This window comes from Vipera berus (assembly GCF_964194415.1).
Source record: "Vipera berus genome assembly, chromosome: 6".
Taxonomy (NCBI): domain Eukaryota; kingdom Metazoa; phylum Chordata; class Lepidosauria; order Squamata; family Viperidae; genus Vipera; species Vipera berus.
In genome coordinates, this window is record NC_138208.1 from 61,664,624 (window position 1) to 61,692,437 (window position 27,814).

Below are 27,814 nucleotides of genomic sequence, written 5' to 3' on the forward strand. Positions count from 1 at the left end.
TCTTCCTTCTACTGAAAGGCTAAAGAGTTTGAGTGGTTTTTTTTTAATTTAAAAGGATAACAGGGGCAAGGGGGAAAAAGGCATGAAAATCCTTTGGTTAGAAGGCTTTGGGAAATTTGAAAGAAGCCACAATTGTTGTGTTTGCCCATGGTAATTCAATGGAACCTCAATGTTCAAAAGATACTATGTCACAGAAAACTAATTACTTAGAGCAATATTATAGTAGCACTATTACTTTTATTTTCTATTATGATCTCTGAGGAACCTGAATGACTGATAATCAGGACCTTGGAGCAGACACCAATCTATTTTTTTATTCTATATTCTTTTTACAACACTCATTAGAAACGTTTTTATTTAATTATAACTAATTATTATGCATATTTGCTTCCATCTTATGACTGTGGACCAACTCTATCTATTTAAAAGACCTTGCCATACATTTCCTGAGAAATATATATTTCAATTTGGAAAAGATTCATTGAGCATCTAGATATTCACAGTACCGAAGCCATAGATTTCAATGGTAGACAAACTGTCCCAGGTATTTTGACAGCATTCTGCAGCAATGTCAGCTGCTTTTCCAATTATTCTGCATTATACCTATAAAATTTATAAAGCCTCTGCTTAGCAGTAAGACATTTTTAAGTATTAAACCAACCAAAATGTATGCTTACCAAAATGATATTAAGTTACCATTATACACAAATCATCATTTTTAAATTCTTAACTGCTCAGATCACAGTTTTTTGCATCTCTCCCAAAGAAATGACACAATTAAATTGTTAGGGTGATAACTTGTCTAGCTCAAAACAGTATCCATTATCTTTGTTGCACTTCCATACATTGTATTTCAAATGGTTTATTCCATTTTCATCACTAGTTAGTGATACAGAATTGTATGGCATATACTAGAAGCACACAAACTGCAATTTCATACTTAATATACTAACCATCAAACCAAACCAAGGTTATTTCTCTTGAGTAAATCACATATACACCTGCATGTCAGCACATTATAATATAACAACCTGAAAGAATAAATTCACTTTCAATATAATATAGAGTGCTTCTCAATCTAATAGTTTCAAAAACAGATTTTATTTTCTCCACACAATATAAACTCAACATACATATGAGCAATTGTGGAATAAGCTCAAAATTTAATAAGATCCTTGTTTTGTGACATAATAGATATTTAATATCATTGCATGGGCTAGTATAAAATATGAGATTTCAAGCAATATTCTGATAATTGCAGTAGAATCATTAGGATTAGCCCCACCTATATCTTACACTATCATGATACAAATTAAATACAAGGCCCTTCAGAAAAATGGGAGAAATGTATGACAATCAAAATGTGCATTGCTCTATTCAGTTCTACCCAGAGAAATACATTATATATCACTCTCAATGAAAAAGGAAACGGCTTCCTTCATAGAAAATAAATTTTAAAGTGCCTATTGTTCTGGTCCCTTTGAGGAAAGAGACAGACATTTCATTTAAGAAAAACACCTGTTTGGGGCTGGGAAGCCTCATTTTTCTTCCCATATAAACTTCACTTGCAATAGCATATTGTCTAAAATATATTCTTAAACTAATCTAAATTGCATTAGTATTTCACCTTGATACTTTTAAACTTAACCTTTCCTAGCAAGGACCAACTAGTAACAAGCGTTTCCTCTGAATTCTGTCATGTTTATAGGGAACAAGCATTTGATTCCCACTGCAATCCAAAATGTAAGAGAAGTAAAATAATTATATTTTTGGGGTGTGGATAAACCCAGACACAAGAGAATATTTAGGTACATTTTGCCTGATAGATTCCGAAACATAAGACCCTTCCAGAAAAACCCACAAGCTGTGTCATTAATTACTTCAAATCCCTTTTAAAAGCTGCAATGCTGCATTACTTGATTTCTGTGAATCCCTAGAATATAAAGCATTATAAAAATATGCACCTCCCCCTTCCCTGGCCAATCATAACAGCAAGAAAGAATATAAGCACATTTAATTTATGCTAATTTTTGCACCAGAGTTAAAAGCCTCAAAAGACACGAATGTTTCCAGGTAAAGAAATAGAGAAAACATAACTCTCAGATGAGATTCTTAAGATTTAATATAACTAAGCACATTCAGCTAATTATACTCAAAAGACTTTTAAAAGTCATTTAATGTTTCCATAATTTGCCACGTATACCTTTTAGCGATCTTCTCCTAGATCTGGCAAATGCATTTGAACAAGATCAAACCACTTATGCGAGGCAAACATCGTGCTGCAAAATCAAATGAAGCAGCTACGCTAATCTGCACAAAAATCACATATAAACTACTGACCTCATAAAGTGCAACAGTGCTTAAATCCAGCAAGTTGAGGCATACGGGGGTAAAAATGGAAGTGACGAGATCTCAAAATGATTCTGCTATATTTCTAGTTTCTCAAATTGAAACGTTCAAAAGCCAGCACAAGCTCCGTCGGCCATTTTGGGTTGAACTCACTCACTCGATCACAATCGCGATTGCGCGGCCGCGCGCGCACAGAAGCGCGCAACTGCGCGCACCCTTCGGCTTTCCTCTCTCTCTCTCTCTCTCTCTCTCTCTCTCTCTCTCTCTCTCTCTCTCCACCCCATTAAGGAAGCAGGTTTTTGTGACCTTCAAATAGAGACGAATCATGTGACCAGCATACACTGTCAATCAGGAACAGGGTAGGAAATTTATAGAGAACGCAGTTTACTTTTCTTTCGTTCCTTTGTGCAAAGTGTAACTAGTACGCTACTACTACTCAGCAATATACCCTACAAAACTCCACGTTTTAATAAAAATTGGCCACAGGCTGAAATTATTTTCTCTCAAATGAAACCTTTAAACTTACAATTAATAATCAATTCACGCTTTTTCTATTTTTATTTTTCATTTAAACGGATGGAAAATACAGGCTATATCTAGGTAAAAATGTCTGGCAAGGAACAATATTATTTACCTGTCATTTAATCCCAAAATATGCTGAAAAGTTAGAGCTTGTTACTGTTGCAATTCATATTCTTACACATCCTGTCCATTAAAAGGAAAAGCAATTTCAGCATACTGTGCTACTGGTTTAAAATAAAAAGCAGGGTATATTTGCAAATTTAGAATTACAAACTCCTTAACAGAAACACTTAATGTTAATTCCTGATTATGTGAATAGAATTTAGTTTCTGTAATAAGTAAATATATTCTGTAATACTATATCACTTCTGTAATTAGATATAGCACACAACAGCTTAGAACTATTTGAAAATAAAGCATGCAGTATTATAGAAATTACACAATCCATGTTGAATACGTAAAAACAGGATGAAATATTACTAGCATAGCTTTATAATTTATTTAACCAAATTAACTGTTTAGTGCCCTTCACAGTCAATTCAGGCTAGTGGAATACTCTATTATCTTCCTACAATCCTACTTTGGAAAAAATGTTATTGAGCAGCTAGATTAATAAACTCCTTTCCTTTTTTTGCAATTATGTAACATTTATTTTATAGGTAATTTTCAAAGTACTTGGGTCTATATAGTTATCACAAGTGTCTCTTAATTAAGGAAATAAATCATGAGCTACAATAAAATTTGTAAATGAAACATTTTGAAACCAGGTTCACTTAAAACATGCCTATCTACTAATGTGTCTCTTCATTTGGCAAACACAATATTGAACTAGGAAAATCTAGATACAGATAGTCGAGTTAATGATCACAATTGAGCCCAAAATTTATGTTGCTAAGTAAAGCATTTGTTAAGTGAATTTGCTCCATTTTACGACTTTTCTTCCCACAATTGTTAAGTGAATCATTGCATTTGTTAAATTAATAACAGGGTTGTTAAATGAATTTGGATTCCCCATTGATTTTGCTGGTCAGAAGGTCGCAAAACGGGATCACATAACCCCAGGACACTGCAACCACTTGCCAAGCATCTGAATTTTGATCATGTGAGCATGGGGATATTGCAACAGTTGTAAATGTGAAAAATGGTCATGTCATTTTTTTCAGTGCTTTTGTAACTTTGAACAGTCACTAAATGAACTGTTGTAAGCCATTGTTAAGAGCATCCATTCAACAAGGCATTTTATTGATTTTGATTATATGCCCTCAAGTTATCAACTATTAGCAACCAAATGGATGTTCTTCCTGAAGATCTGTCCCTAATCTGTTCCTTTAGCAAGACATTTTATAAAGTGGGGGGGAACCCCCCGGAAACAGCTGCATAAATTCTGTACAGTAACAATGTGGAGGAAGGATAAATAAATATTCCTACAGGATATATTTTTGTTCTAAATTTGCAATTAAATTCAGTAGATATTAACATAAAAAGGTAAAGGTTCCCCCGCACATGCGTGCTAGTCGTTTCCAACTCTAGGGGCCGGTGCTCATCTCTGTTTCAAAGCCGAAGAGCCAGCGCTTGTCTGAGGACGTCTCCGTGGTCAAGTGGCCGGCATGACTAGACGCCAAAGGTGCACGGAACGCTGTTACCTTCCCACCGTAGTGGTCCCTATTTTTCTACTAGCATTTTTACGTGCTTTCGAACTGCTAGGTTGGCAGAAGCTGGGACGAGTAACAGGCGCTCACTGTTATGCGGCACTCGGGATTCGACCTGCCAAACTGCCGACCTTCTGATCGACAAGCTCAGCGTCCTAACCCACTGAGCCACTGTGTCCCTAGATATTAACATACAATAACCATAATCAGTCAACAGAAATAGTAGCTAATATTGGAAATACTCATGCCTATTTGTTCATCTTTTTTGTTGGATGTGTTGGTATGGAATATTATTATACTTTTTATGCTTCAAAATTCTCTTCTCACCCATTCAGCAATACTGCTCATTTCAAATGCTTGGAAATAGTTGCTATTTCTAGAAACTGATCACTGGTTAGAAACATGTATTTTGTAGTATGTTTATTCTACAATATTCCTTTACACTCCAATGCAAACTCATTCCCCCCACCCCAACTCTACTTCACAGAATTGGAAATCTGCCTTGTGGGTCCACAATAATCAACTCAGTAAACTCTGCCTTTCATTTTATCTCAAATTGCAACTAATCATCCCTGACTCTTCTTTCCTAGCTTCTTTAATAAATGTAATGGATTAGTAAACAGTCCTTTTGCCTGGTACTGAACTAACCTTGTGTTCCAGACTACATGATGGGAAGCAAGCAAGCAAGCAAGCAAGCAAGCAAGCAAGGAAGGAAGGAAGCAAGCAAGCAAGCAAGCAAGCTCTGGAAAAGGCACAAGTTTCAGGATTCGAGTCCTTCATTTGGACTAAGATTTAATAATTACTATAAGTCACACATCAATTGACAACAGATCTATCCCAGAATTATAATACAAAGGGGTGAAGATACAGGTAGCCCTCAACTTACAACTATTCAACAACAGTTGGAATTTACAATGGTGCAAAAAGTGACTTATGACCTGTCCTCAAAGTTACAACCATTGAACCACACCTATAGTCACTTGATTGCAATTTGGGTGCTTGCAACTGGCTCACATTTAAAATGGTTGCAGTGTCTTGTGGTCACATGATCGGGATTTGTCCATCTACATGATTCCTAGGAGTCAAAAAAAAAGACCTAAAGGCAGATAATCAATCAATCAAATCAATCAAGTTTATATAAAACACCACACACATTTACTTTAAAAACTGTATATGTATCTCTAGGAAAAGGCACCTATATATATATATTATTCAGGATTTTTTTCTTGTAATTTGGAGCAGCGAAGCCAAACAATGGAGAGATTTCTAAAGTTAGAAATGCTTGTTTGAGAAGCCACAAAATGCAAACTTCAGAAATCAAGAGAAACTTTCAAAAATAAGTGTTTACCTTACATAAAACAAAATAAGCACAATTCTGTTTGAGCAATCTAATCTAAACAGCATTATAGAAAAATAAATTTAAGAATAGACTCACTTTGGTCTCCCCTAACCCCCCCCCAAAAAAAAGAAGAAAAGAAAGAAGAGTTTTAGTGCAGCTGAAAGCAAGCAAATAAGTGGTTATTGGTTGGTGTGGGCAGCATATGAAAACAGTTATGCTTTGCTATGAACCAGTTTCCATGGATTTTGGCTTGAGATATAACTGTCTAGGCCAAGCTAGCTACTATGCGTAAACAGTAAAGTATTCAGACCTTTAAAATTAAAACTGTTTCACCATGTAACGACTGCTCTCATGTAGCCTTTCATATTAGGAAGAAAAGATATACTTTACTATTAGAATTGCAATACAGTTATAAAATGCTATAATTCATGTTAACCAAAACCAAAGAAATTGTATTTCCAGCATTTGCTTCCACAACACAGCAGCTTTGAACGAGGCCTACAATGCAGATAAAACATTTATTTCAATTTATGCTTGTTCAATCTAAAAATACTTAAGAGGTCTGATTAATTCTAATCAGGACAAACAGCTTTGCAGTCAGATTAAACTACTACAAATGGATATTGAAGTAATATCAAACTTGCTTTAAAAATATTAGTACAATCCTTTTAACATATGCAGTTAAAATATTAAAAAGCTTCATGAGATATACACACCATCAGGCTAATCCCATCAATCAAAAACATTATTCAAAGAACAGAATAACAGTAGTAAATGAAATACAAGGGAAAAATATATAAAACCTAGTTTTTACACCAATATTTATTGTTCTTCTTCATACTTATTTAACCGTGCTTCTAGCATGTCCACATACTGCTTGATACACTGCCTTTTACTTCTGTAAACATTTCTCTAAGGAGCTCATCATCCATCCTACTATAGCTTTACTGTATTTTCCCTTTCTTCTTATCTCATTCTTCAACTCTATATATTTGTGATTCAATCCTCATTCGTTCTCTATCTAAATGACTGAACTAAAAATTCAGTTCACCATCCTATCAAAAATCTGATAAAAAAACCCAAGGAATTTATATACTACACATATTATTGTAGATGGTTAGCAGCTGCAGGGAATGAATACTTAATTTTAACAGATTAACACAAAATATCTCATTTTTAAACTAGCACTGAGTTTTTCTCCCCTTTCTCATTTTTTATTATATTATATAGAGTCACAAAATATCCCTAGGGTTATTGTTGCCAGATGCTTCAGTTTTCGGCTGAAAACAGTTCCAGTCTTATTTGTAACTCTTGCAATCTATATCTAGAGAGGACCAAGTTGTATTACTTTCATCCAATTCAATGCAGCCAATTTCACAAGGAAGTTTGAATTTGACCATAATTATTGTTTCAAGTAAACCACGGGTGTGCCATTTTTTTGGGACCAAGGACTACTACATCTGACCTTTGGCAAGCTGAGGATGTAAGTCAATTAGCAGAACAAGCTAAGACAAAATCTTAATTTCCTTAAATGATTTACAAAACTTTCACTGGAACCTTAGGTTATGATTCCTATGTGTGATTGATATTTTATTTCTACTATGATCACTTGAAAATTTTCCTCAAGGCTATACCTGTTGCTCACAAGCCATGGAGAAGTACATTCCTGTTTCTAGATAGTGTACACATTTTTCTTCTAATAAAAAATATTCTACACAGCCTTCATCTGGAGAAACAGACAAGACAAACAGATAAGCTTTAACTTGGGAAATACCAACATCACCATGTTTTTTAGTAAGAGGAAGGTGAAAATGGTGTTTTAGGAGATGAAAGTCTATGCCCCCCCCAAGTGTACAATCAGCATTTTTGCCCTTTCAAATAGACTGAGGCAATGTAGATCTTCTTGTAGACACATGTAATCATAGAACTCATCTGTAGCTGATTTATTTTCAGAAAGCCTAAAGGGAAGAGCATGTTTTTAAAAAAGGGAGGGGGGAATTTGCACTGTACAGCAAGGCACTGATTTTTTGTTGTTATTAAAAGCAGAAAAAAGCCATAAAGAGAATAGGATTGATGTTACAAGAATTCTCATAGGAAGAATGAAGATGCTATCTATCTATCTATCTATCTATCTATCTATCTATCTATCTATCTATCTATCTATCTATCTATCTATCTATCTATCTATGGCTCAGAAGTTGCTCTTGTAGCAGATAACTATTGGCAGATTTAGGAAAATAAAGCAAGAAAGCATAATGTACCCATAATAAAACTTCCAACAACTTTTTAATTAACAGTAGACAATATCAGCATGTTGTAGGATTCAACTGATCTTAGATGATCTAGAACAGAGTTCCTCAACTTTTTGGGCACCAAGGACCGGTTCTGTGGAGAGAGGTTTTTCTGCAAACTAGGGGGGAGTGCGTGGTATTGTATGCTGCCTGCATCTCGTGGATGGGGCTTTGTTTGTGCGGACTGGTTGCTGGCATGCCATGGACCGGTACTGGTCCACGGACCACAGGTTGGGGATCCCTGATCTAGAAAGTCGAACAGAAACAGATCTGGTTAGCATATGGAGAGGAACTACCGGGAAAAACTAGGTGATAGATTATTTTGGGAAAATAATAGCAAATCACTTCCACTTTACAGGTTTGTCATTATGAGGAAAATAGACAGGAACATTATGTACACTGCCTTGAGCTGTATACAATAAAGGCAGAACCGTAACCTAATAAATTAAATTAAAAAATTGAGTAGGTATGTCAGTTAACAAGAGTTGCACTTCACCTGAAGGCAATTTTGGAAGAAGGAGAAGAGGAGAAAACAGTATTTTCCAAAGATAAATACTGAGAAACAGAATGGTCTTCAGTAAAAATTTCTGCATATGCCAGGTATGACATGAATCCATGGTTGTGCTAGTACACACGTATGTGTGTGTGCGTGCACGCGGTGGCTCAGTGGGTTAGGACGCTGAGCTTGTCGATCAGAAGATCGGCAGTTTGGCGGGACGAATCCCGAGTGCCATATAGCAGAGTGAGCGCGTTACTCGACCCAGCTTCTGCCAACCTAGCAGTTCGAATATATAAGAAAGTGGATTTTGGACTGTGAGAGGTCGGAGGAGAGAATGTCACAACACCACAGCTCACACTGATCTGAAATTCATTCAGTCAAGTTTGAAAGCATGTAAAAATGCAAGTAGAAAAATAGGGACCACTACGGTGGGAAAGTAACAGCGTTCCGTGCACCTTTGGCGTCTAGTCATGCCGGCCACATGACCACGGAGATGTCCTCAGACAAACGCTGGCTTTTTGGCTTTGAAACGAAGATGAGCACCGGCCCCTAGAGATGGAAATGACTAGCACGCATGTGCGGGATATGTATGTATGTATGTATGTATGTATGTGTATGTATATAATATTGTTTGGAAGATACATATTTCCAGATTGTGCTTTGAAGCAATTAAGTTTCTAAAACAAGCCTATTATATTGAAAAAGAAAACACAGAAATTGTCCTGCTGATTGTAATTAAAATAGTTTGTAGTAAGTATAGAAAAAGTATAATTTATATTATTGTTGGAGGAGAGATTATCTTAAAATGCTTAATCATTGCTTCAAAAGAAGAACTTTTAGACTGAAAAACAGAAATAGTGTTGTGTAAGGTCTACAATTTGAGTCTTTGATCAAAGAATAAGGTTCATCTTCCCCATCCAGACCTTAAGGTCTACCATTCTCTTTCAACCACATCTGTCTAGCAAGTTTGTTGCAAAGAAAAAAATGGGAGTAACCTCTTTTAAGTCTGCTATTTTAAGGTAAAAGGGCAGCAATGTAAGTGTGAATTCTGAATGAATTAATAAAAAAATTATACCAGTTCTTTCAATATAATTTTGCTCTTAAAGTACAAATAATGGTCTTCAGATCTTGGTTTTATGAGTTTTGCGCTCTTGTTTCATAAGCCAAACAAATTAAGTTTATATTTATATACTGTAAGACCTTTATGACATTTCTGGTCAAACAGAAAGCAGTCAAAGTAAACATATAGGCAATTATTAAAGTTGTATGTATAACTTTACATACTTATATTAACGCTACATAACCTTGTCACAATGTAGCAGAATTCTTTCATCAGTATCAGTAATTCAGATATTTTTAACACACAACAGTTTTTAATTCAGTGAATTTCAGTTCACATGAAACTAAAAGTGTGGATTGATAAAAAAGAGTGTAGTAAAGATACCTAGAAGGCATAAATTTCATTAACAAAACACTCCATATCCTATGGGAAACTAGAGACCAATATAATTGATGGAAAAGGAATATATAAGAAAGTGGATTTTGGACTGTGAGAGGTCAGAGGAGAGAATGTCACCACACCACAGCTCACACTGATCTGAAATTCATTCAGTCAAGTCTTAAGATAATGATAACAAAAGTACTGAAGAATTGCTGTGAACTACCTTAAAACAGTTGTTTCATGATGCAGTACTGGGAGTCTCTTAAATAAATCAATACCATTTGGTTTACAGAATATGTCAAAAGAAAAAAATCCCATAACAATTAAATTTAACTGCATTATTTAAAGTAATTCACTATGATCTTTATGCACTTTCATTAGACCATAGTATACTGCTGCAGAGTAACACTATAGTTTAATTACAGATCCTAGTGCATATAATAGTACTTACTTTTATTTGTTGAGGACTGAAATGCTAAGACTCATATTTCATAACAAATGCACCTGAGATTAATATAGAACATTAATAGAGATCTTACGTTTGTATACTACTGCAATTCTTTTTGCAAAAAGGTGGCAGCTTTTCAGTGCTGTTGGCAGTACACCATACTATCAGACTATATCCATCAAAACACCTTTTGATGGTTTGCTCCAAATCTGAGGCTTACTCAGAAGTAAGCCATCATGTTCAATGATACTTACTTCCTGGAAAATATGTTTAAAATTGCATATACTAGCAGTTTAAGTTTAACATTAAAATAGCTAAATAGTGAATTCCTTAAAAAGGAAGTAAGAGTTCATCCATGTTTACTCACAAGTGCTTTGTATCATATTCTATTCCCTTTTTAAATAAACATGACTCACTGTTTGTTTTCTTCACCAGGAGGTGGAGTCTTGCCATGCCCTTCCATTACAAAATCCTCATGTTCCATCTGCGAAGGCAAGCATTGTAGGTCAGCACGGATGAAGCAAAATACATGCTGTCCTATGTGTCCCTCTTCCTTGTCAGTCAGTTATTGCATATATACGTTACCCCATTCGAAAGACTGTTAATTCAGTTTAACAAGATCCACTCCAACAGTCATTATACCAATATCATACATGGTTTTAGTTATGTTGATAGATGATACAGCCAATAATGAGGAATATTTTAAAGTAATGGATATAGAATTACATTGTTTTCCATTATAAGGAAGGTGTTCTTTTTGTTGTTGTTGCAGCAACTATTACCTCCCTTAGCAATACCCAACAGAGAAGGAGCATGGGCAAACCAACAGTTAAGTGGAGGTCTGGGAAAAATATAAAAAACAAAGATGGAATGGTACTATTTACAAAAAGACTGTATGGAAATGGATTAGGCTACAAGAAGAAGTGACAAGTGACAAAAATCATTTTCTTTATAAAAAAATTAAATCTTTTTCTTTGCAAATGCTATGTGATCAAGTTCCACATTCTAGTAGACCAAGCTGCACTAATATCTAAGATTGACTACTCTGAATGTTTTCTATATAGAACATTCTTTGGAATAGGGAATATTATGTAAAGGAAGAGCCAAACTTTTACCCTGATATTAATATGCATCAGGAGTAAATATATAAAATGCATTTACTGTATAATGTGTAATCATGTTGCTTTTGATGTGTGCAAAAGCAAACAACTTTCTCTCTTGCAATCCCTTTCTCTACTATTTCTCTGCTCCACAAAGGTAGGAAATAATCAGGCAAAGGAGAGATTGTCTCCTAAAATCCTTACATTTTTTTCTCTCCTCCCACCTCCCAAACTGAGAGATTGGAGAAGAGATTTCAAGAGTACTGTAAGATTTTTGCATAGTGTGCCCGCAACTCCCGGCCCTGTGCTGCCAACATGACTGCATTACTTTCAAAGTGTATCAAAACAATACAGGTGTCATGTACATATCTATGGAGATTCTCAATCATCTAGGACATGATTGTCCCAAAGGTGTTTTTTCAAAATGCAACTGGACTTTTTTTTTCTTGAAGATGTTTCGCTACTCATCCAAAAACCATCCTCAGTTCTAACTGAATGCTGGTGAATGGTAGGATTTATATTCCTTACAGTCATGTGGTTGTTACATTTTCCTACATGTACAGGTACATGATTCAATTTACAATCATAACATAGCCTGTCCATTACAGTCATAAGTCATGTTGATTGTAAAAGGTCATTATGTGACCGACATAAATTTTATAATCTTTCATTTTTTGGAATGATCATTAAATGAACCCACTGTTCACTCTAGGTTGTTTTTGCCAAAAGATAATGGAAGTAAATCACAGTTTTTAACAAGAAAATAGAAAATTGCAGTCTTGTGACTGTGGGATGTTGCAAATGGCTGTAAATGTGAACCGAATGCAGAGTGCCAGAAATGCAGTCATATGACAGCATGGGGAGCTTCTCAGAACTTTGGAACTGGGTCATAATCACCTTTTGAGGCATTCATAACTTTAAACGGTTGCTAAGCAACTGGTTGTAAGTTGAGATCTACTTGCAAGCAGGTACTTGAGTATTCCAAAGAGCAGTAGAGACTGATTAGTCTTGTTTCTTTTCAACCATAAAGCACAATTGAAGCCATTCACACTTAGTGACTGCTTTGCTTAGTGGCGAAGTTGGTAGCCACAACTGCTTCCACTTGTGTGATTCAGTCTATCTAGATTTGTTATAGTCATCTCCAAATGGATGTTCCACAATGAAAATATGTTTTCTTAGTATTTCACAATACTCTGCACAGAAAGGGGGGTCAGGAGGAGGAGACTGCAGGCAGAAATTACTCTTTCCCCCTCCCTGATAAAATGGAAAGATTGGAGAAAAAGACACTTTGAGAGAGTAAACTGTTCTTTTACATATTGAAAACAATGTAATCATACCAACAGAGGGAAAAGGTCAGGCAAAGAAGAAATTGTCCATAGAAATCACTTGCTTCCTCCCTTCCCCCCAGAGCAGAGAGATTGGAAAGAAAGAGGTTTCAAGAGAAAAATTGTTGAAATGCACCCATAGCTTCCAGTGCGATCATGCTGCTTTCAATGTATAGAAGAGCAGTTTACTTGTAATCCCTTTCTCTCCAATCTCTCTCCTCTGAAAGAGGTTAAAAAAGAAGAAAAACCTATAGGTCAGGCACAGGGTAACACATACTGACTACAATGGTGATCACAGCAATAGCACTTACATTGACATATCATTCCATAGTGCTTTACAGCACTCTTGAGAGTTTTACAATGTCAGCATATTGACCACAATCTAGATGTTTATTTTCCCAACCTTGGAGTCAACTTCGAGCCCTGTCAGATCAAACTACAGGCTGTAGGCAGAGTTAGTCTGCAGTACTGCATGTTAATCACTGTATCAACAGGGTTGACTAGTTTCCACCATCATAACTAAGAGACATTGTGAAAATCTAAGTGGTTATAAATGGACCATAAATTTATTTTTTCAACATTATTATAACTTTGAACAGTTGCTGAACAAATGGTCAATAAGTAAGGACACCTCACGTGTATCTTAGACGTTTACACTCAATTTTGTAACAGAAATTGAAATTTCTTTTGATACCATTTTGTCAGTGTCAATATTTTTACATACCATACTATGTTGCTCAAAGAAAACTGGAATTGCCTGTAGACTTCAATGAAGATCTATCCCACTCCACATTTAACTAGATCTTAGCAAAATGTAAAAACAGGTCTTAAGGGAAATAGAACTTTTCTGACTAAATCAAACTAATATGGACATACAGCATACAGTGCAATGCTAAAGACGGATTATGACAGTTTTTTAATAAAGCACAGTAGTGTCCTTACTGACACATTTCTGAAGAGATGGAATAGTAGCAAGAGAAAATAATAATAATTTCCATCTTCTTTTTTGCAGGCATCAACAACACAGCATTTGCTGGCACCATGGACATACGATTGTCCAGATGGTATTCATAGAACCCCATGAACACTCACTGTATAGAACAAAATTAATTTGAACCCTTTGTTCACAAAGTTTTACCAATTCACTTTCATAAATGTTAATGATGTAAATAAATGTCGTTAATTTTGCCAGTGTAATTTTTAGATTACACACCATCTATAAATGGAAATAAAACAATTAAGAAATACATGTGTCAGAGTAGTCAGATCTGTTGTAGACTGCTTAAGAAAATGCAGTTAAATGTGAGAATTACTAGAAACCAGAAAGCAAATACACATTACAGTATTTCTTCATTTTCTGAACAATGAATGGCTTTATAAATACTCCCATTCTATCACGTACTTACTTACAAATTTTCACACAGTTCATTGGGCTACTACTTCTCTCACCTCTTCATCTCCAAGTATTGACAGAACGCTCAAGACTCATAAGGAGCTATGCTTTGAAGTCTAAGTTGTTGCTGGACTTAGTGATAAGCTCTTATCTCCAGCAGACAAACATTATTTGGTTGTGTAACATAAGATGGCTAATTTTAAACTCCACTCTTACAGAACAGATGGGAAAATTGTTAAAAATGTTAAAAAGTTATAAATATTAGAATCCAATTTATCTGAATTCATTTTAAAAGCAAATTCCAACATTTAAGGAATTGTTATATATGCAAGTACATAGAAAAACATGATAAACATGTCTGGATACTTATTATGGTAAGTATTTTAAAAGTGCTAAAACTGCTAGATACTATATATAAATTATATACCAAAATATACTCCAACAGTTTCTTATCTGTAGTTTATAATATATTCAACACATAGAAAGAATGTTAAAAGGGAAGGACAAGAGGAAAGGTTCAATTAAATTAAGGAGATAGCATTTAAATATTTGAATATAGAACAAAACAGTATACCATATGTAAGAGCATTTGAGAAGGAAGGAAAGACACAGGGAAAGAGAGCAGACGGAGGAAAACTTAATCAGAAGACTGACTCCTGCAGAGTAAATTGCTTCAGGGAGAGCATAAAAAGAAAACAATACACAAAAGAGCAAGACCAGTAATGTAGGGCAGAGATGATTTCATTTTAACAAATACTTTAAAAAGGTATAATTCTAGTCAGATCTAAAATCCAAATTATTTAATTTCAGGCAACTGTCTCTAAAAGCCAAATATTATTGACCTATGTGATATAACCCATAGGTTAGTTTGCTTTTAAATACTATTTATTATATTTTAAATCTCAAACGTTTATCAATGCTTACAAGTTGTTTTAGGATTGTTATGCTGACAGATAATGTATAAAGAACTGTAGTATTAAAAACAAGAGTTGGAAACCCATACATCCCAGTACTATAGGATTTATAATTTTATTCCTGAAACTCATACATGCACAAAGAGACTACTAAACCAGTTAAACTATACAATGACAGTTTTGATATGTGTAAGATCAAGTATAACTGAAGCAAAAAATAAAGCCTCTGCAATTTTACAGCCAATGCCATTTAAAAATCTATACTAAAAAGCTAGTTAAATGCTTCAATGAGCCTGCTAGTTATCTTCCCACCTCTCATTTCAGAAAATACTTTATGCTGTTCTTTGGTATAAATGTCTAAGATTGTCCTATCACAAGTTAAGAAATGATCTACTCATTCTAGTTTTCAAAACAAGATAGCGTTCTATTTTTGAAATAAAAAGAATAGATTTGTGTATATTGATCATTAATAAGACCTTCTGATAATGAAAAGCACTTCACCTTTGCAATTTGATTGCATAATGAGCTATATGACTTGAAGTCTTTACTGAATTCAGCTAATAAACTCTGATCAATTAACTATATCTTCAGAATTTTCAACTCTTCTACAGTCTTGAAGAACAATATGTAGTGAAATTAAACATTTGTATACAAGTATCCGGTGTCCAACCAATATTCCTCTCCAACTTTTTTAGCCTTAAGTAACATGAAATGTGAATCTAAATATTATTTAAATACTTTTTATATCATACACTGATCTACAGCAATCAAAAGTTTGGGATCAAATATAAAACTTGCACTTGCTGGACATCCTAATTGGAAACATTATTGGTTTCACTCCAGTTGAGTTGGATTCCTGGTAACCTAAATCTAAGTCATTTTCTTGGCATGATTTATACTATTGCCTTCAAGAATATATATTTACACACACACACACACACACACACACACACACACACACCTATGAATTCAGACAAAATTAACTTGCTTCCTGCCTTCTTTATCTGAGATACAAATAGTCAACCCCAATGTAAGGTATTATAGGAGTTATAGGGATGAAGGAAGGTAACTTTTTATACCAATTTTACTGGAAATGGGGAAAAGTCCTTAAACACAACACAAGAAATGTTCTTTAGATAAGTATTAGATTTTTAAAGCAAAGAAATCTAAAATCAACATCCAACTTATTAATATTGTTGAAGCCATTAATATATTTCAAAAATAGTAAAAATATGCAATGAAGGGCAAAATTTCATAAATTGGAAAAAGGGTGATATGCAGTATGTAGAAAGCATTTATTCTCCACACATTTTTAAAGAAAATAATGAACTGATGGGTAAAACAGATTTTGAACTTTATTTTTCTCTTCCCACTACAGTATGGCATTTAAGCAATGCAAATGAATTTGCTTTAATTTTTCCAGGCTAACTGAAACAAAGAAATTTTGCACTACTGATGAAAGATATAGATAAGTAAAATCAGTCAAGAATATCAAGAAGAAATTAAAACTTCAAAACTAAACTGGCTAGTTTGAAAATAAATTCTAACAGGTCCAGATATCAGATACAAGTATATTTTTCTAAGCTCAGAAGAATGTCTAAAACAGTTTGAAAAGTATTTCTGTACTTTTAAGATGCTACAATCCTACAATCAATAAGAAGACATGCCAAATGATAGACTTCTGGTAATTCTCATCAGTGGTGCAGAGCAGAAGGAAAGCTGCCTATGTAACTTGCCCAACATCAGAGTTGTTGTTATTATTGATATTATTATTATTGTTGTTGTTATATTTTTATCCCCAGCTATCTATGGTAAACTCAAGGCAACAATCCTACGTAAAACATCTGATTTTTATTTTGCCCCCAACAACAGCTCTGTGAAATAGGCTGGATTGAGAGAAAGAGGCTGGCCCAAGTTACCAAGATGATGTTCATGCCTAGAACTCAGGGGTTCCTGGTTTCTATAGGTCAGCAGTTTATCCAGTGCACTGAAAGGGCTCTTCAGTTACACAAAAGACAGAACAGATAAGCTTTGGATCTGCAAGATTTAGCCCCACACAATGATAATGTCAGGGAGAAATGATATTTGCTTAAAATATTTTTATTCCACTTTAAGTTCAGTTAGTTTTGTTTTAAATTAGTTGCCATCATTCCTCCCTTACTTTTGACTATGCCAGCAGGGCTTTAAATATGTGGAAGTGTTCTAAGATTTATGAAAGAGTAGTTAACACTACTCTGTCTGCAAAGTGTTTGCCTCATTCATCTTAACAACTTAAACCTGAGTTTATTTAACCAAATGAATTCCACAAGAATATTCAATTAACTGCTAAGAACTTTAAAACATGGCAACCCAACTATTTAACAGATAGTTGCTAGGAAAACTCTCCACTTAGGAGTTGGGTTAGAGTCAGTGGTGGGATTCAGCCAGTTCGCACCAGTTCAGCAGAACCGGCAGCTAATTTTTTGTTGCCCCACCACTGGGGAGAGTTCAACCTTTTAGTCAATGTTGACACCTGGGAACTTCCTGGATAACTCCCTTCAGTTTTCTTAGCTACATTTTTGGAAGTGGTATGTTGCTGCCTTCTTCCAAGCGCCTGAGAGAAAATGAATAGCCAAATGTCAGCTGGTTTTGTGTTATTAGAACTCATGGTCTCCCAATTTCTAGCCTGACACTTTAACCACTACAGGAATCTATATCTTAGGAGTATAATATACAAATCACTTTTTAGATATCCAAAGACTTGCAAAGATTTTAATGGACTGATGTACATGTCTTCTTTCAGCTCCTTTAATGGAATGGCTGAACAAATCAAGAAGCAAGGAGTATGGGAAACTGTTATATGACCACAATTTGGAAAAAAGAGCTGCAAACAATTTATGACAAAATGGCATGAGAAAGAAATAGGTTTTAAAGTTTTTTAGATTCTACAAAAGCTGTTTTACTTTACCATTAAGGCTATTTTGTATCACATAATAAAATGTTATCTGTTCAAGCCTAGTATTTAACTTTAGTGAAATGGAAGTGCCACTGAGATATTAACTGTGTAGGTCAGGGGTCTTCAAACTTGGCCTTTTTATGACTTGTGGACTTCAACTCCCAGAATTACTCAGCCAGCATGCAAGGCTGAGGAATTCTGAGTTGAAGTCCACGAGTCATAAAAGGGCCAAGTTTGAAGACCCCTGGTGTAGATAGTCTGCAAATCATGATCATAGGACCATAAGACACTGCAACTGTCAAGCAACCAAATTGTGAATGCGTGTATGTGTTGCTACGGTTGTAACTTCAAGGATGGATCATGAGTCACTTTTTTCAGATCTTCATAACTTTGAACCATTGTTAAATGAACAGTTATAAATCAAGGGTCTATTGTGGCTTGATCTTTAGTATCTGACTTCCAACACTACGCTGTCCCTAATACAATTTACTCGTTATAGGAAGGAGTATCTTAATGAAATATCAATACTTTTTAGTTAGAAAATCATTACAGGTAGTCTCGACTTACAACCATTTGTTTAGTGACTGTTTGAAGTTACAATGGCACTGATAAAATTGGGATAAAACTCACTTCACAACTGCCTCACTTAGCAACAGAAATTTTGGGATCAATTGTGGTCATAAGCTGAGGATTACCTGTATGGGAAAATATCTAATTTCAATGTTATCCTATTGCAAGTAGACAGTATCAACCCAATTAATGTTCTGATTAAAAATACAAAGTACTTTAAATTGATCACAAACAACTTAGTACACAAATATAAGACAAGGTAATCTCAATGCCATAAAGAACAGTGCAATCCTTTTTATTCAATCTCGAAAATGACCTTTGAGATCTCAACACAGCACTTTTCTACAACACAGGAAATAAACAATATTTTAAGATGTTTCAAGCTAAGTGTTTTGTTTGCACTCCTGCACACTGGCAGTATTTATCCTTTCTGGCTTAATACAACTATCACATAATGAGTGAATTTTAGATAATACAGAATAAAACTCTATAAAATTTAAAGTTTAATCAGAACATAAATTCAAGGAAATGGCAGGTTTTAGAGACTGCAACCTCTCAAAAATTACCGTATATACTTGAGTATAATATCGGTGGGGGCGCCACGACCGTTACGCCCCTGTCATGGACCGATCATCACCTCCTACGGCTAGACTTCCCCTTTGCCACCCCCCGCCGTGGGTGCACGGTGCCGACCAGATGGTACCGCCCTAGGCGCCTAATGGACCCTGATAGGTTCCAGGCAGCGCTTGGGGACCCACATGCACTCCCTGCTCACAGCTCGGCGGATGCCTTAGTGGAAGCCTGGGAAAAGGCAGCCACGGAGGCTCTGGACCGAGTTGTACCCCTGCGGCCTCTGACCCGGCGCAGATCCCAGCGAGCCCCATGGTTCACCGCGGAGCTCCGGGAGATGAAGCGTCGGAGACGGGGCCTAGAGAGCCGTTGGAGATCCAGTCGATCTGAATCCGACCGATTGCGACTAAGAATCCTCACCAGGTCTTATCTCACAGCGATAAGGGTGGCAAAATCCAACTACTTTTCCACCCTCATCGCGTCCGCAGATAATCGCCCGGCTGCCTTGTTCAGAGTGGCTCGCTCCCTACTGAACCAAGAGGTGAGGGAGGAACCCTTGCAGGGTCGAGCCGAGGAATTCGGTCAATATCTGTTGGATAAAATCGCTCGGATTCGAACCGGCCTGGACTCCAACTGGGCAGAGTTGGAAGAACAGGACATGGACAGACTTGTCGACGTCATCTGGGAGGAATTTGATCCTGTGACTCCTAAGGAAGTGGACAGGATTATGAGGAGGTTGAGCTCCTCCACATGCTTACTGGACCCGTGCCCTTCCTGGCTGGCTTATGCGGCTCGAGAGGGGACACGAGGCTGGTTTCTGGCGGTCATCTCTGCTTCTCTGAGTGAGGGTCACTTCCCCACCGCCTTGAAGGAGGTGGTGGTGAGACCTCTCCTCAAGAAGCCCACCTTGGACCCATCCTCATTGAATAACTTTCGTCCAGTCTCCAATCTTCGCTTCCTTGCGAAGGTTGTTGAGAGTGTGGTGGCGCATCAACTTCCTCAGGTCCTGGATGAAGCGGTTTATCTAGACCCGTGCCAATCGGGCTTCAGGCCGGGCTACAGCACGGAGACGGCATTGGTCGCTCTGATGAATGATCTCTGGAGAGCCCGGGACAGGGGCCATTCCTCTGTCCTAGTCTTATTAGACCTTTCGGCGGCTTTCGATACCATCGACCATGGTATCTTGCTGCGGCGCCTCAGAGGACTGGGAGTGGGAGGCACGGTTCTGCGTTGGTTCTCCTTTCTCCAGGGTCGCTCGCAGTCGGTGCTGGCAGGGGGACAGAGGTCGACCCCGAGGCCTCTCGTTTGCGGAGTCCCTCAGGGGTCGGTCCTCTCGCCTCTCCTGTTCAACATCTACATGAAACCGCTGGGTGAGATCATTCGTAGCTTTGGAGTAGGGTACCATCAGTATGCTGATGACACCCAGCTTTTCATCTCAACTCCAAACAGCATCAGTGATGCCCTCGACGTGATGTCCCGCTGCCTGAAAGCGGTCCGGGAATGGATGGGGAGGAACAGGCTTCAACTCAACCCGGACAAGACTGAATGGCTGTACGTACCGGCAAGCCAGGATACTCAGATCATTCCACCCCTTAACATCGGGGATGAGTTACTACTCCCTGTTGATAGGGCCCGCAACCTGGGTGTCCTCCTAGACTCGCAGCTATCCCTGGAAGATCACATAGGAGCTGTGACCAAGGGGGCCTTCTCCCGGGTTCGACTGGTGCGCCAACTACGACCTTATCTGGACCTGGATGCCTTACGTACAGTCACCCATGCCCTTGTGACCTCTCGCCTAGACTACTGTAACGCTCTCTACATGGGGCTGCCCTTGAGATCCACTCGGAAGCTCCAACTGGTGCAAAATGCAGCGGCACGGACACTTTTGGGGGCCTCCCGATACTCCCATATCACACCTCTCCTCCGTGAGCTGCACTGGCTTCCGGTTGCCTTCCGAGTGAAATTCAAGGTGCTAACAATGACATACAAAGCCCTACATGGCATGGGTCCGGACTACCTACGGGAGCACCTTCTGCCAATGTCAACACCCCACTGTCCTGTGCGATCCCACAGAGAGGGCCTCCTCAGGGTGCCACCGCTCAAGGAATGTCGGCTGGTGGCCCCCAGGGGGAGGGCATTCTCAGTGGGTGCGCCAGCCCTCTGGAACTGCTTGCCAACCGAAATCCGGATGGCCCCCGACCTCCGCACCTTCCGGCGCGACTTAAAAACTTACCTGTTCCAGCAGTCCGGCCTGGCCTGATAGCTCTAATTGGGGTCCCAGTTTGTTTTTACTATTGTTTTTCACTATTGTTCAATCTGTATACCTACCTTACTCTGTACACCGCCCCGAGTCCCTCGGGAGAAGGGCGGTTTATAAAAACAAATAAATAAATAAATAAAATAAATAAATAAATAAGCCGACTCGAGTATAAGCCGAGACCCCTAATTTTACAAAAAAAAAAAAACTGGAAAAAGTTATTGACTCGAGTATAAGCCGAGGCTGGGAAATGCAGCAGCTCACGGTAAATTTCAAAAATAAAAATACAGGTAGATAACAATAAAATTGCTTTAATTGAGGCATGTGGAAAAGAGGGTCAACAAAAACAATATATTATCAGTATATTCAACAAAAACAATATATAACATTAAAGTATTAACAATAACTTTAAATGTACAAAAACCTTAACTCAATAAGCAACCAAGCTAAAACACAAGCATCAAAATCCTTCAAAACTGGATTCCTCCTCCTCATCTGTATCTCCAGAGCTTCAGCTGTAGCTGGTGTGAGGTTATTATCATATACATTGTCACAGAGTTCGCAGTCATCACTATCACAGCTGTCGTCCTCATACAAAGCACTGTTCACTGCCATCCATAGCATTACTTATGCCACATTTCTTGAAGGCGTGCTTCACCATGTCCTCTAGAATCTCTTCCCATGCATCACGAACCCACTTTGCTATCAGTTCTATGTCAGGCTTCATCATATTTCCACCTTTTGTTAGTCGGGCTTGACCAGATGACATCCATTCGCACATCTTTCGCACATGGTCTTTGAAAGGTTTATTTAAACACACATCTAAGGGCTGTAATACAGATGTAAGCCCACCTGGAATAACGGCTAAAGTAACTTGAGAAGACTTTGCCAATGTTTTTATGTCATCAGATGTGTGGGCTCTGAACATATCCCAAACTAGCAATGATGGTTTTTTCTTTAAGGCTGCTCCTGGTCGTCCGTTCCAAACTTCTTCCAGCCACTTTTTTGTTCCATCTTCATCCATCCAGCCTTTAACATGTGGGCGCACTGTAATTCTTGGTGGGAAATTGACCTTTTTAGGCAAGGTCTTTCTTTTAAAAATAATGACAGGCCGCAGCTTAGTTCCATTAGCCAAACATGACAGAACGACTGTAAAATGGTTTTTCTCATTACCTGTGGTTCTGAGTAAAACAGTTTTGTCTCCCAAACTTGCCACGGTTCTGTTGCTTGGAAGATCAAAGGTCATAGGTGTTTCATCCATATTCCCAATATCTCCCAGGTCATAGTTATGGATCTTTCTTTGTTTTATGATGAATGAATGGAATGACATCACTTTTTCATCAAGGTCTTTTGGCAACTTCTGTGAAATCTTTGTTCTTTGCCGCAAACATAGGCCATACCTATTCATGAAGCCAGTACACCATCCTGCTGACGCAACAAAATTTTCAATGCCTGGTGCTTTTAATTTGTCATCTTTAGCCATTTGAAGGGCACGTAAGCGAATTCCCATGCGTGTTACGCAGTAACCATTTTGACGACACTCCATAACCCATTTATGCAATTCAGTCTCTAGAGCCCCATATGGAGTTGTTAAACCACGTCGAGCTTTTTTTGCCTTTGGAATCTTTTCCAAGTCAGCTTTCATTTTCCGCCACTCCCTCACTTGTTTTTCATCAACACCAAATTCCCTACTTGCAATACTGTTATTGCTTTTTTCTGCTATTGACACAACCTTTAGTTTGAAAGCAGCTTCGTATGACCTGCATTTTTGTTTTGGTGCAGGATTAGAAGTACTGGGATCCATTTCTAACAGGAATGGGGAGGTCTGCTAGGGAGGCGGCAGTCAAGCGTTTCCCTCCTCGTGCGTGCGTGTGTGTGTGTGTGTGAGACCCGCGGGAACGGCTGGTAGAGGTGGCGGCAGTCCGGCGTTTGCGTTTTTTTGTGTGTCGAGCCCCGTGGGCCCGACACACAGGAGGGGGGGGACGCCGCTTCCTTACCAGCCATTCCCGTGGGTCTGACACATGCACGCATGCATGAGGGGGGGAAACGCTGGACTGCCGCCGCCTCTACCAGCTCTGCAAGCCTTTGCTGCCCCTTCTCTCCGCTGCCTGGCCTGAACAAAGAGGAGCCGAAGGGAGCAGCTCTGCAAGGCTCTGCCGCTCCCTTCTCTCAGCAGCCTGGCCCGAACGAAGGGACGCCCCTTCGTTCGGAACAGGCAGCGGAGAGAAGGGGCGGCAGAGGCTTGCAGAGCTGGTAGAGGCGGCGGCAGTCCAGCGTTGTTTCCCTCCTCGTGCGTGTGTGTGTGTGTGTGAGACCCACGGGAATGGCTGGTAGGGAAGCGGCATTCCCCCCCTCCCTTCACGGGGCTCGACACACAAAAAAACGCAAACGCCGGACTGCCGCCACCTCTACCAGCCATTCCCGTGGGTCTGACACACACACACACACACACACACACAGACGCATGAGGAGGGAAACAACGCTGGACTGCCGCTGCCTCTACCAGCTCTGCAAGCCTCTGCCGCCCCTTCTCTCCGCTGCCTGTTCCGAACGAAGGGGCGTCCCTTCGTTCGGGCCAGGCTGCTGAGAGAAGGGAGCGGCAGAGCCTTGCAGAGCTGCTCCCTTCGGCTCCTCTTTGTTCAGGCCAGGCAGCGGAGAGAAGGGGCAGCAAAGGCTTGCAGAGCTGGTAGAGGCGGCGGCAGTCCAGCGTTTCCCCCCCTCATGCATGCGTGCGTGTGTCAGACCCACAGGAATGGCTGGTAAGGAAGCGGCGTCCCCCTCCCCTCCTGTGTGTCGGGCCCACGGGGCTTGACACACAGAGAAACGCAAATGCCGGACTGCCGCCACCTTTACTAGCCATTCCTGCGGGTCTGACACACACACACAAGTCGCGCGCGCAAGTCCTCGGTAAGTTCTTTTTTTTTGTTCACTGGAGTATAAGCCGAAGTGGATTTTTCAGCCCAAAAAGTGGGCTGAAAAATTCGGCTTATACTCAAGTATATACGGATTAGCAATAAACAGTGTTGTCAAAGCTGCTCTAGAAGTAACACAAAATAATTTGATAATAATTCTAAGTTGTTTATCACAGCAGCTTAAACTTTTTGTCAGTGTTACAAATCCACAAAAGTTAACTGAATATCTACAGGTAGTCCTCTACATACAAAAGTTTGTTTAGTGACTGTTCAAAGTTACAAAGGCACTGGAAAAAACTGATGACCATTTTTCAAACTTAATGACTGACCATTGTAAAATCCCCATGGTTATGTGATCAAAATTCAGATGCTTGGCAACTGACTCATATTTATGACTGAAGTATCCCAGATCACGTGATCTTGTGACCTTCTGACAAGCAGTCAATGGGGAAGCCAGATTTACTTAACAAGTATGATACAACTTAACAACTGCAGTGATTCACTTAACAACTGTGGCAAGAAAAGTTGTAAAATGGGGCAAAACTCATTATTTAACAATTTCTGCTTAGCAACAGAGATTTTTGGGATCAATTGTAGTTGTAAGTCAAGGACCACCTCTAATTAGTCCTAGCAATTTCTACTTTACTGGAAAGACAGTAAGTGGGTAAAGGATTGGAGCTATGTTCTGTGCAGCGCTATTTCAGATACTTGAAACATACATCCCACTTATTATTTTCTTCCCTAAAATTGAACATTCCTAATTTCTTTTGTCTTTCTTCCCAAGTCTTAGTTTCTAGTTCCCTGATCATCCTTATTGTCCTTTCTTTGCTTCTATTCCAGTTTACACAATTTTTTCTTTTATATTATGCTGAGTATTCAAAGCAGGATATGATCTATGAAAACAAAGTAGAATAATTGCTTTTCATACTTTTGGCAAATATATTTCTGTTGATGTGTCCTAAAACTGAATTTGCCTTTTTGACAGCAACATCACAATCCATCTTGTGATCAACTATAATTCGAAGTTCTTTTCCCCACAACTCTTTATAGAGCCAAACATGCCCTATTCTTTATCTATACATTAGATTTCCCTCCCCAATGAGGAATGTTAATTTATCTTATACAATTTCATTATTCTTCCAACCAAAGGCATTTTGAGCTGCATCTTTTCTAGAGTTTGATCTATCCCATTTCATTTTGATTCTGTAAATTGCAAATTTGATATTTCTTCCATAACTTTGTCCAAACAATGAAGAAAAATACTGAAGAATATCTGGATGAAGCCCCATGGTGGTCCAGTGTGATGAGGAAGCACTGACAACCGTAAATAGCCTTCAAGTCAAATATTGTCCAACTTTTAAAATCTTTTTTTTAGGGTTAGGGTTAGGTTATTGTGACCTTATAAATTATCTGCTTCTTTCTTTTCCTTGTCAGTCAACATTAAACAGTTTATGCATCCTCTTTCCTTCCCATTTGTCCTCCTTTCCAATTATCTGTGTAATCTTTTGCCTTTTCAAATATCTGGTAACTCTAATTATGGGGAGAAGATATAAGAATCCTGAGTAAATTTAAAACTGAGATACCTACCCAAGCCTTACTGGATCTAAACTAATTCTCTCCGTGACTTATATATTGCTTACCAGAAAGTTGACTGCCTCAGTCACAAACACCAGAAGGAACGATGCCTTAAGAAAAGTTTTTATCAACAACAGAGCTTCTCTAGACATATCCCTCTGTGTTTCAGTTTTCAGCCATCACTACATGAGGAGAGGGATAATACAGGCAAAAATAAGGAATGCATATAATCCCCAGAAACCAGTCTTTACTGTGCCAGTGCGAGAATTTTTTTTAGTAACATTTCTTTTGTAGTACTGGGAGGACTGAAAACCTGTCAGTCAAATGACTTTTTAACTCATGTGCTGCTGGCACCTAAAGAGGAGAAAACTGACTGCAAGAGAGGATAGGTGGTTCATTTGCCAGTTGTGTACAAGCATTACCATTCAGCCCACATATAACTAATTACCTAATCAGAATGTTATGGGATACTAATTTTTTCTGTAACTGTACTAGTCTAGGTTAGATTCAATTGAATAAATTTCATCTGCATCAGTGCATAGAATATTTGAAAACAAGTTACAAACTGGAAATCAAATTCATATAAGAACAGTAAATAATGAAGTTTATCACAACCTCATTCTACAATTTCACTGACCTTGGAACTGCCTTCTTCCAAAATTTCTCCCTCATCAGTTTGCATGGGAACAGAATCTGTGCAAAATTCTGCTGAAATATGAAATTCTGCCAAAGAAAAGAATGGAAGGAAAATACCTTAAAAACAAATTATAAGATTTTATAACTTATACTGCATATTATAATACAGAAATACCATTAGAAATTCATACATGTGGCTTTTCATATGTGGGACAATCAGTATATACCAGTACCTCACAGCAAGATAAAAGGCCATTGAAGGGGAAAATGTGTAATGTGCACATATACAGAAATGTTATCAAGAAATTTGTAAATGGGGTGGATAGTATGTCTTAAATTAATTCCTTAAATTGGCCACAATAATCATGAACCTATTTTATTTAATCATTTATTTAAGAAATTTGTAGGAAACTTTAATATTTGTCATATACAGTCATGGCCGAAGTTGTTGGCACCCCAGAAATTTTTCCAGAAAATCAAGTATTTCTCACAGAAAAGTATTGCAGGAACACATGTTTTGCTATACAAAGGTTTATTCCCTTTGTGTGTATTGGAACACAACAAAAACAGGGAGGGAAAAAAAGCAAATTGGACATAATGTCAAACAAAACACCAAAAATGGGCTGGACAAAATTATTGGCACCCTTTCAAAATTGTGGATAAACAAGATTGTTTCAAGCATGTGATGCTCCTTTAAACTCACCTGGGGCAAGTAACAGGTGTGGGCAATATAAAAATCACAATTATCTGAAAGCAGATAAAAAGGAGAGAAGTTCACTTAGTCTTTGTATTGTGTGTCTGTGTGTGCCACACTAAGCATGGACAACAGACAGAGAAGAGAACTGTCTGAGGACTTGAGAACCAAAACTGTGGACAAATATCACCAATCTCAAGGTTACAAGTCCATCTCCAGAGATCTAGATTTGCCTTTGTCCACAGTGCACAACATTATCAAGAAGTTTGCAACCCATTGCACTGTAGTGAATCTCCCTGGTCGTGGACGGAAGAGAAAAATTGATGAAAGGTTGCAACGCAGGATAGTCCGGATGGTGGATAAGCAGCCCCAAACAAGTTCCAAAGGAATGCAAG

General features: G+C 38.1%; 1 protein-coding gene across 21 annotated transcripts in view; it reads right to left on the bottom strand.

The window, feature by feature from the left end:
- Window positions 1-27,814, bottom strand: part of TNRC6B (trinucleotide repeat containing adaptor 6B) — a 131,654-nt gene that overhangs the window by 95,823 nt on the left and 8,017 nt on the right. For 3 of the 21 annotated variants that reach the window (XM_081330865.1, XM_081330868.1, XM_081330869.1), the window contains exons 3-5: window positions 26,727-26,812; window positions 26,155-26,271; window positions 10,955-11,022 (exon numbers count right to left, since the gene is read on the bottom strand). The exons of 1 other annotated variant lie outside the window; for it this stretch is intronic. In XM_081330865.1, coding sequence (XP_081186991.1) covers window positions 10,955-11,022; window positions 26,155-26,241 — 155 coding nt within the window. In that variant the 5' untranslated portion in view covers window positions 26,242-26,271; window positions 26,727-26,812. Of the gene's footprint in view, window positions 1-953; window positions 1,032-2,983; window positions 3,055-5,534; window positions 5,671-6,169; window positions 6,218-7,493; window positions 7,569-10,541; window positions 10,595-10,954; window positions 11,023-12,535; window positions 12,841-13,687; window positions 13,767-14,369; window positions 14,493-26,154; window positions 26,274-26,726; window positions 26,813-27,814 lie in introns of those variants that run through there. 17 more of the 21 variants (XM_081330870.1, XM_081330880.1, XM_081330883.1 and 14 more) reach the window with 17 other exon arrangements.